Below are 11,098 nucleotides of genomic sequence, written 5' to 3' on the forward strand. Positions count from 1 at the left end.
CCAGCGGATTAACGCAGTGTATGTTAACCCACATCTGGAAGGATTGACAGATTTGTAACCGGCCTGCAGGCCCATCGGAGCTGCTATATGTAGTTCTTTCTTCGACGGCGGATAAAGAATTAGAACCTCTGGTAACTCCAGGCGATGCAGCAGCTTTTACCTCAGCCATGAAAACAGTGATCCGTGTTCTCCCGGCACTGTGTCAGCTGACCACTTCGAGAGCTGAAACCTGTCTTTTTCTGTTGGCTCCCACACGGAGAGGACGCTGTTTTCAGGACTCTCGCAGGTGGACAGCTCCCCAGAAACACCACAGCCATGGAAGCTGCTTCATGCCACCTTTACGCATCTGTTTCATCGGTTGATTGATGCTGCAGGTACTCCGCCCTCCTCCCTCTGGGTGGACTGACGAGTTTGGGTTTTAGTGTAAACGAAAGAAGACATTAACAACATGACATGTTTGGAGTAACTCATTTATTACCGCATATTACCAACATTATCTTTCTCACGACGTCAAGAAAAAGAATTATGTCGTTCATATATGATATGACTGATTTTAATTGGAATGCATATAATTTTTGTTCAATAATTTATTTTTGAAGTTAATTGATCACTTGGTGCACAATACATGTTTTCACTAGTGCATAGGAATTGTAAAATATATCGGTATATTAGCATTATTACAAATTATGCCAGATTATTATACAGCCTACCAAACATGTTACTTATTTATTGTAATTATACAAACAAACGTTGTATAAAAGAGGCGATAGAAATGAGTAAAATGACCCTGCAGGATTACAACGCAGCTCTATAGGCCTTGTGCTAACAGCCAATCAGATGGATGGTCCATCTGACGGGCATTCATCAGTCCCTGTTAGGGGAAAGTCTATTTTAAGAGGGCGGGCCATCCAGTTGGTATGTTGTTCATGGAGCAGAGGCGTGCAAGCACGTCCATGTGCGACTCGCGGCAGCTTGAGTGCAGTCAGTGTGTGTGTGTGTGTGTGTGTGTGTGTGTGTCTGGCTTCCCTGCGCTTTTGACAACACACTCCCACAATCCAGGAGGACAATTTATTTACATACTCTGAAGAAATCTGCCAATTTAAGTAAGGTTTCGTTCTTTGGTGTGACTGTGTGGCGTAGGTTAAGTGTTGGCATGCAATTCCCAGACTTGCTTGGTGTTGGTGTGCAGGCAAAACTCAGTGGAGTTGAGATATGGAATGTGTGCAGTGGTCCCAATAACCTATCAGCACTCCATAATGTTAGATCGACAGCTGCTGTGTGTATTTGTTGCTCCCCTCAGTTCAGTTGCATGCTTTGCAACTCTTACTGTGTTAGTTGTTGTCTCACTGATGTTTCTAGATGTTCCACAGGCCATTCCAATTTCAATAACAGGGGTCTTGTGCATTTTTATTTTGAGACAGATGGAGGAGGATTTCATTTCAGTGCCTGACGCTGTCAACACTCAGGGGTCATGCCCTGTCTTTGATGGGCCCTCTCTACCACAGATTCCTCCTCCCGTCTCCAGTAACCTCTCTGCCGCTCCCTCTCAGACCACCAAGTGTCCACCTTCCACCAAAACAACAGAGCCAACAAAATTTTCTTTTTCCTCCCCGCCATCTTTGCACAATAACATGACGGATTCTCCTCCTTCTTTAGACAAATCAAAGCCTAAACCCTCTTCTAATGAAATTTCCTCCAAACCTCCTGATGAAAACAAACATGATACTCCACCGGACCTCAAACCCCCTCAAGCCTCCAAACCTTCACCCTTTCCCAAGCTCACCTCTGTGGCCTCTGCTCCAGCCCTCTTGGACAGTAACATTCCCTCAGATTCTTCCACCGCTGCACCTAATTCTTCCAGTACACCCAAGAAACGGACCTTTGCCTCTGTTGCCAAGCAGGTGATAATACAGGAAAGACTTAGAAGAGCAGAAGAGGAGGATGATGAAGAGGATGGTAAGATGTTCATTCTGAGCTCGCGATCAAACGATATATTGTGAGTTTTGCAGCCCTGAGAGTCACAGACCAGAGCCACTGCTGCGTTGAGGTGTTAAGCCTTGAGTTATGTTTTGGAGTTTGACTCCAGATGGTAACCTTGCCCATGACTAAACACTTTTCTCTGCCAAAATGGCTAAATTACTTTAGCTTGCGTTGTTGCTTCATCTTAATTGTGTACTTTGAACCATTTTTTGGCTGCGTATTCACAGTCATAATCCCCTAGATTGAAAGATGAAAAGTAGAGAACATGGACATCTACAGTTTTGCAGCTACTTCCTTGCCAGCGAATTGCATTGCAAGCATGGCAACAGGAAATAGTTGCTGTAGTGAACATAGTGTCAAGGGGTCTGCTGGGACCTACAGTAGTAACCTTGTAGCACCATACAAACCAGCTATTTGAATTTCAGAATTTCTACATCGATGCTGAAAAAAAAATCAATATTAATTGCTGCTTTATACTTGATACTTTCCATGAAATCAAAGGAGTCAATGAACTGAGATTCTGCTGTGCATGAGAATTGGTGACATTTGAAATGAGGCTGCAAGCCAAAAGACCTAAAGGGAGACGGTAACTGTCGTGTAACTTTATGTAATCGACAAGTATTTAAGTTACATAGGCACTTGGCACAAGTGTTGATGGAGCTCTTAAATCTTGTCACCAGATACTCAGATCCAGGAACAGATGCACAGACATTTTAATATTGCCACACTCTCACTTCTAGTTTACTTCTGACTTCTTTTTATGTTCCTATTAGGAGACATATGTCACGCGGAATTCGTCGAGGCCATGAATAGATAAAGTTCTACAGCTAAACACGCGTGACACCCAGGGTATTATGTCATCAAATTAGTTTTTTGACTGATTTAGAATGATGTACACCATTTATTTTTAATTCTTGTCTCGTCTGCTCTCCTCCAGATGAAGAGCCAGAAGAAGATTTATCCGTGGAGCAGATAGAGGAGAAGGCCAAAGCTGGTGATGCCAGAGCCCAGACCCGGGTGAGTGGAAGCACATGCATGCAGACTGGCTCTTGGCATTGTTTTCAGTCCTGCTGCTTCCCTCGTCTGGTTGTGAGCTCGTGGCTATTTTTGTCCCCTTGGAAGATGATCCCAGACTTTCAATATGATACACAAGTTACTGTCACACATACAAACATGGGAACACAACTACAGGCTAACAGACACTGCATTTTTGAGACATATGCTGCTACAGATAATTAGAAATGAACATTTTTTATTATCAGTATGTCATTGATATATTTCTTTATGAGGTAAAAGTAAATGAAGAAAAATGAACTTAACAGTAAATGTGCTCATTATGCAAAAATGGTCAAATTGGAGTATTTATACTATATTTATTACTCAATCGCAACATTACATTTTGTAATGTGAGACCTAATTTCAACACGACACTGTAAATTATTTAACCTATAAATTGTGATACATAAACAACAAACTGATTTTGCCACTGAAATGTAAAACACTGATCTGAAAACTTTTCATACTGTTACAAATACACCAAGGACAATATTGACCTATGAAACTGGCAACCAAAAATATGGATTCTGAGAATGCAACACATACATAGCATTATCTTTTATTTCTGCATTAAAATATTTGTACCTTCCCTTTATTATTTGCAGTGTAGCAGGATGTACCCATGAAATACACAATATCACATTTGCTCATTGGTTCGTAAGAATAATGCCATCATAAGTTGTTTTTTTACCGGAGGTTTGCTCTGCATGAGATTACAGTAGTCACACACAAAATCTTACAAGTTACTTGTGTTTCCTTTCCTCCAAAAGGTTGGTACTCCCTTGTGTACGACTCTTCAGTTCAGTTTGTTTTTTTATAAATTCAGGAGAGGTTCAAGAGGATCCAATTATTATTTTATACCTGACTCACACATATGAATTACAAAGTATTGCATCATGCAGTAATTCAATATTCAAATTCTCTCTTCGTACCAGCATGAACAAACGTAAGGAGCAGTCCTTGCGTAGTTAGAAGCAGGTTAGAGACAGAGGGTGGGATCAGACTTCGCTTTTGTTTGACTTTTCTGACGCAATAATGTCATTTACTTAGACGTAACCAGGAACCTAAATAACCACGGGGGGTATGTTTAAATTATTAGGTGAAAACCATATCAGGAGAGAGGTTGGTTGTATAAACATGCAAGCCGTGAAAAATGGGTCATGGGGTTTTATAAATATAACAATACACAACACATACAGCTCAAGCATAGAAAACAAATCAGTGTTCAGCGTCAGCGTATTTGTGTGGCTGTTTATTAGCATTAATGTAAGATTAATTGATTCAAAATTCATTGTGATAAAGCAGTTTCGATGGATATATATTGTCCAATTGGAATTGACTAATTCGGAAGATCCCATCTCACCCCCCCCACCCCTCCCCCACCCCCAAGAGTTATGAAATGACAGTTAATATTAGAAGACAGTCACATGATACCCTCTTTGGTCTCCATGACTCCCAGGAACAAGTGCAGTTAGCAATGACAGACACCACGGCCACGTGCGACACAGAGCAGTATGGATTCTGTAGTCATCAGTTGGCCGTGTCTTTTCATTACATTTTTCTATGTTCCAAAGTCATGAAGATTTTCTGGATAAACAAGTTGTTGCTAAATATGATTTTTTTTTAAATGTTTTTTAATTTATTCACATGCGGGCACAGAGAGATGGATTCTTAACAAGTTGCTAATATTTTTATTTGTTAGCAGAGTAAATCAAAACGTTGAGGATTGGTTTTGATGAAATTTGATCGAATGATTGAATTTAGCCTGAGGAAAATGTTCTATTGGCTTTTGAAACTGATCTGGAACCACAGTCGGATCTGGTTTGCAGTCCGAGTGTAACACAAACAAACGCAAACACGGCGTTTTTAAAGGGCGATGCAGATAACAAAATATAACACAAAAGTCTGTCCTTTTCTGTTGTGCATTGCTAAGTCACTAAATGAAGTCATTATCAACCCTAATGTAACAATCCCATTTTATTATTAAATGCAAAATAGATTATAGTTCATTTGTATGTTTAACCTCTCCTCGACCACTCTTCTGTCTCTCAGCTGGGTCAACACTACTTGCTTCTCGCTGAAGAGAAGGACGCAGACCTAAACAACCGTCTGGCTGTTAATTGGTTGATTAAAGCAGCAAAACAGGGAAGAAAACAGGCAGCAAGATTATTACAGCGTTGTTGGATCCATCAAAAAGGTCAATATCACTGAATAGAATATCTAATGTTTTGGGGATTTTCATTGTTTCTATAGTCTTATTTTCCTGTCACCCTATGCAAGGAATCACTCCCGAAAATGAGGACGAGGTACGAAAGTTGTCCACGGAGAGTAAGTTTGAACAGGCGGTGCGTAAAGCAGCCATGATGATGTACTGGAAGCTGAATCCAGAGAGAAAGACGAAAGTGGCTGTGGCTGAGATACTGGAGAATGTCAGTGCAGTGCAGGGTAGGATGCACCTTCACACAGATACACATTAACTGACACTAAACATAAACATATGCACAACAATTCTACCTGATGCACTAAAATCTACAGAGGGTTTTGTATCTCGCCACTGTGATTAAATACTCTCCCCTTTTGTAAAATCCTGTATTTGCAGCTGTTATGGTGAAGACTATCATATTACAAACAGGCGTTTAGTAGGATGTTTATAACTGCCTGGTGCTGTGCTTCTTTCTCACCAATAGGTGGCACTGCAAGCAGGATTCCAGGCCCAAACTCAGTCCAGACCCAGAAAGTATTGGAGAGCATGGTCAGCAATGAGTGTGAGTATCCTGCAGAGGGACTAACAGCAGCTCAGGGATGTCTTCTTTTATTTTTAACCTCTTTTTTTTTTTGTCATGTCAGCCAATGAGATGGTCGACCTGGATGACTTTGTTGAGATGACTAAGAAGTATGCACAAGGTATTGTTCCCCCAACACCTGAAAATGAAAGCCAGGTAACCGCCAAGACTGACAGCCCTGCTCATGGAGAGGTAAAAGAAGAAAACACAATAATAGATAAGAGCCTTTTATCGTCTTAACTGGAGTAAATCCTTGCACATGTGTTTATGTGTATGTTTGTGCCATGAAGCGCAAGACTGAACTGGTTCCCTCAGGAGGGAGGAAGCACCACAAAAGTTCTTGGGGTGGGATGATGCTGGACACGAGGAAGACCAAGGCCATTAAGAAAGCCATGGACATGAAATCGCACTTAATGGTATCTTCGTCTACTCTTCACAGAGACTATTTATTATGTTTAGAGAGTAACTTAATATCTGTTTTCTTCAGATGCTGCATTACCCGCTGCATGCAGTCGTTGAGATGAAGGAGCACCTGGTGGACTGGGCGTCACGGGCCGGTGTCCAGTGGCTGAGCACCATCATCCCCACGCAGCATGTCAACGCTCTCATCTTCTTCTTCATCATCAGCAACCTGACAGTCGATTTGTTCGCCTTTGTCATCCCACTGCTTGTCTTCTATCTTTCCTTCATTTCCATGATTATTTGCACGCTACGTGTTTTTCAGAGCAGCAAGGTGAGTTCATTTCTTGGTTTGTGCTACTTTGCTGCAATTATGTCACAAAATTATCAGAAATTATGTATTGGGGTTAATCTAATGTCTCTTTTCATTTTACTTTCTCTTACCTTTTACTGTTCCAGACTTGGGAAAACTTTAGAGCCCTGACGTCTCTGCTGACACGTTTCGAACCTGGCCTAGATGTGGAGCAGGCAGAGTCCAACTTTGGCTGGAATAATCTCGAGCCATACCTCTACTTTATTCTATCAGTTTTCTTTGTCATTTTCTCCTTTCCTGTTGCTGACAAGGGCTGGATCCCTTGTTCAGAACTCTCAACAGTGGCAATCTTCTTCACTGCCATCAGCTACCACAGCCTCAGCCCCACTGCTGCCACGTATGCACGCCAAGCCATGGCCATAGAGGTCAGAAGAGATATGACCACGTCAAAATTCCTGTTAAATGTTCAAAAGTGTTAGGAACAAATTAAATATGAGACCTGCATGTCCTGTAACCTTTAGTATCTAAATTGTTAAAAATTGGTCATTCTCTGCAGAGTTATGGTGAGATTATTAGTGAGAATACATCAGCATCCTTGATTTATGTATTGCAGTCTGAGTAAATATGTAAACTCATCGATTGGTGTGTCCCAAATCGCATGCTTCCATACCACATACTTAAAATTTTGAGTGTACTCAACTCAAAATAGAAAAATAATAATATACGAAAATTGACTATGCAAAAGTACCCGGATGACGTACTGAAATTGGTCAAGATTTTGAGTGTGTGACTGTGATCACTCGCCGCACAAAATGGCGGCGGACAGCTGTGGTGAGAGTCAATCGACACTGACTTGTATAGAGTCATCTTTACATGAAATAACGAGGAGAGGTTTGAAACTCTGTGTGGACACGGATTTGAAGAAATAAAATGACTTGTCACCAAAATGTTTTGCTAAATAGATCACACAAATAAACTCTACATACCATTGCATCTTCAGCCAATAGAGGGAGGACAACGCGTTGTCAGTACCGATTATGGCGTAACAATGCATGATGACCATTCATTTTGCTGTCTTACTGCTTTAATATCGACAAACAAGTGCAGGCAAAAGGTGGCGGTAATTAGCTGAAGCAGTGCTAGCCGGTCACATATCGGCGTAGAAGAAGAAGAAGACATCGCATCGTCATTTCCAGTGAGGGCGCCGAGCGGCAATATGCGATTTGGGACAGCACTGCAACTCGTGGACTGCGCAATTGAGTACATAGTATGATTAGTGTACTCATTTTGAAAATTTCAAGTATGCAGTATGAAAGTATGCGATTTGGGACACAGCACATGATACACGAAAATCACATTCTGTATCTTTAGCTGCATGTACATTTCCATAGAGATCACACTAAAAACTAAATGTATACCAAAATATTTCACCTTTCTTGAACCTTATTTTAATCAGACATGTACACAGTGAAATCATCTTAATATGAATATTAAATGTAAGTGAAATAAAATGATTCCCACAATTTTTGGGGAAAATCTGTATATTTTGTTTACCAGGTAGCGTCATCCCTTTGCAGCCTGACCAAGTTGCTTCCAGAGAACATGACGGTGCTCCGTTTCCTGGGACACACCTTTGCTACTCTTCCTCTAGGGGACTCCGTGGTGCTGAAGCTCAGTATTCCCTGCCTGCTCTATGTTTACCTGTTCTATCTGTTCTTCAGGTGAGCAGCAAGGGAATGTGCACTGTGAGACATATGGAATATCTTTGATTCAAAAATGAAACCTCAAATTCATTTTCATCTTTATTTCTTTTTTCTTTCCATCCCTTCAGCATGGCAAGGATGCGTGGTTTCAGGGGGACTTACTGCTGCTTGGTGCCATATCTCGTCTGCTTCATGTGGTGTGAGTTCTCGGTGGTGCTCCTCAAGAGCTCCACTGCTGTGGGTCTAATCCGTACCTGTGTGGCCTACTTCCTCCTTCTGTTTGCTCTTCCTGTTCTGGCTTTTGGTCTTGCTGCAATGCTTTTAATCCAGCTCTTCAAGTGGTTCCTGGAACTGGAAGTCACCAAGGTGATTGTAACTCTGGTAGTATGTGCGATCCCGGTCACCCTACGTCTCTGGACTCGGTTCAGCATGTCTATTCTAGACGTCGTCCGCTCACTGACGCACCGTGGCCCAGTTAAACTCATTTTACTTTGTATCTCCATGGTAATCCTGTTCTTCTCAGTTTATTTGTATTATGCAGAAGGACAGAAGGTCTACAACTCCACCCTGAGCTGGAGACAATACAGCCAGGTATGCGGGCCACCTGCCTGGGAAACTAAAGGCGTGGCCAAGACACAGATCTTCTGTAGCCACCTGCAGGGACACAGAGTCACCTGGACTGGACGTTTCAAGCATGTCAGTGTGGCAGAGACAGAGAATGGAGCACAGTCAGTCATCAACATGTTGCCTGTATTTATGGGGGACTGGTTGCGCTGCTTGTATGGTGAGACGTACCCTAAATGCGAGCCAAAGAATGTAACAGTTGCAAACCTCACAGCTGCCAGTTTAGCTGCCAGTTCTGCAACACCTCCAGCTTCTCTACCCATTCTGCTACGAATGCAAGAAGAGGAAGAGTTGTGTCAGCTCAAGGCTCTCGCCAAAAAAACCTGCCATGTCAAGCGCTTTGATAGCTATCGCTTTCAAGTGACAGTAGGCATGATCAGGGATGAGAGTACGGAGGCTGAGGACCCAGCCAGGGATATAGTCCTAATGGCCAGTCATGAGTTCCAACAGGTTCTGCTTAACCTGAACTCGGGTGACATGGTCGAGTTCAGCACCAAGCTGGAGGGCCGTCTCGGAGCCAAAGCCCCAGCATTCGAGTTGAAGGCTATCGACTGTGTGGACTGTGTTTCTTCATTGTTGGCTGGAGGCAGGCAGGTGAAGTTAGAGAGAGACTGGAGACGCACCACAATGAGAGCCGTGAAGTTTGCGTTTGATTTTTTCTTCTCTCCGTTCCTGTCTGCAAAAATCACCAGCTGAGTACGAAGGACGAGACAGACACTAATGCAGACAGGTTTTCTTCAGGAGGCAACCGTGTCCTTTCCTAATGATGTCACTATCATGTGACCAAAATAACTTAATAAGATATTGTTTACATTTTTTGATTGTACATCTTGTTAATGCATGAGTTTACATGATTTTCAACTTACAACTGTTTTCCTGTTTAAAGTTGTTCAAAGTCTGGATCAGTGCTTTTAAGAAGTTTGCCAGTTTTCAACTTTGTTCTAAAGAAAACCTGTAAAAATGGCACCTGATTACATACAGGAAAGGTTTTGTTGTATTTCTGCTACTTTGAACAACTGTAGAAGTTTTTTTTTTTTAATTAATTAAATATTAATTATCAATTGACATATTCATAAAATAATTCATATAAAGTCACTTTAAATTTGATATGGCGATTTTGCTGCTCAAGCTGATTAAATTCTTCCCTTGGGGTCTTAAATGTAGTGCCTTATTACATACTAATAACATGGCAAACATTCAAAAACATTCTGCGCCAGAAATGTTTGAAACATTTGATTTCTTATAAAGTTTTGTAGATTTTTTTGTTGTTGTTGTTGTTAATTTTAAAACAGCTGCCAGTGATGGACTCACAAATCTATCAATGTGTCCTTCTTTAGTTTCACTTTCACAGTTTGCATTACACACACACTAAAATATCACATCAGAGATGATCTGATGATAGGTCTTACTATTTATGGTGCCTGGCCAGAACATTCAGTCATGCATTAAGTAACCTGAGGGGATGGATTCTAAATGTGTGTGTTTGCTTCCATAAGTACATCTCACAACCAAAGTTGAGAGTTTCTCCGAGAAAAATAAAGGATCGCATTAATTTCTAGATCTAAAACAACACCAAGCAAAAGTAGACAGTTCATTCCGTAGAAACAGAGTGCCAGGGGTGTGGAGTTATGCAGTTCGTTTTGCTTTAACATACATGGTGTCGTGACATGAAAAGTAATGTAGTCACATTGCACTGAAACTACTTGATCACCACACAACGCTTAAAGTGAGCCCAATAAGATCTGTCTTCACGTCTCTGTCGAGCCTGTACAATGTGAATTTGAGTGCCTTCTTCATCTCCTCATGGTGTTAATGGGAGCGTGCAATGACTATTAAAGTGCTTATCTAAACAAAAACACTAATTCAGTGGTTGTATGTTGTTGTTATTCAGATTTATGAACAAGGAACACGCAACCTCTTCTGGGATCATCTGTTCAAACTTTTCAGGCACGATCTTTTACAAAAAACCTCTAATTACTGCATTAGGAGCTTCTTCTAAAGCCTGTCACTCACACCCATGTTTTCAGTGCCCAAACTTTCCTCTGTTGTAGCACATCCACAGCTTTACCAACCTTTATTTTTACCCTTTGTTTGATTAAGGGAAAATAACTCTTATTTTCCCTGATCACATGCACACCTGGAAGCTGCTCAGAACAAGCTCAGGTGCACTGAGACCATAAAAAAGATCCTTTCAGGTGGTGACTTACCCCACCTGAAACGGAACAGGCGACCCTCCAGTC

The 11,098-nt window shown here is 41.5% G+C and overlaps 1 protein-coding gene across 1 annotated transcript; it reads left to right on the top strand.

The window, feature by feature from the left end:
• Positions 1-1,631: 1,631 nt before the first annotated feature.
• Positions 1,632-9,731, top strand: wfs1a (Wolfram syndrome 1a (wolframin)). The gene is made up of 11 exons (XM_086210322.1): positions 1,632-1,956; positions 2,918-2,997; positions 5,089-5,233; positions 5,317-5,481; positions 5,724-5,801; positions 5,884-6,011; positions 6,110-6,235; positions 6,307-6,552; positions 6,678-6,956; positions 8,089-8,252; positions 8,363-9,731. Exons 1-11 carry the CDS (start codon positions 1,632-1,634, stop codon positions 9,552-9,554), a joined length of 2,928 nt encoding a protein of 975 aa, XP_086066448.1. The 3' UTR covers positions 9,555-9,731.
• The last annotated feature ends 1,367 nt before the right edge of the window (positions 9,732-11,098 follow it).

This window comes from Aulostomus chinensis, chromosome 8, assembly GCF_037954235.1.
Source record: "Aulostomus chinensis isolate RoL2024-O1b breed Wild chromosome 8, RoL_Achi_v1.0, whole genome shotgun sequence".
NCBI classification, from domain to species: Eukaryota; Metazoa; Chordata; class Actinopteri; order Syngnathiformes; family Aulostomidae; genus Aulostomus; species Aulostomus chinensis.

Bases quoted from the DNA above. Each gene is read 5' to 3' on its own strand.
- wfs1a (XM_086210322.1), top strand. From the start codon at position 1,632: ATGACGGATTCTCCTCCTTCTTTAGACAAATCAAAGCCTAAACCCTCT. The intron at 6,012-6,109 runs GTAAAAGAAGAA...TGTGCCATGAAG, and splicing joins ACAGCCCTGCTCATGGAGAG to CGCAAGACTGAACTGGTTCC. The intron at 8,253-8,362 runs GTGAGCAGCAAG...CCATCCCTTCAG, and splicing joins CTGTTCTATCTGTTCTTCAG to CATGGCAAGGATGCGTGGTT.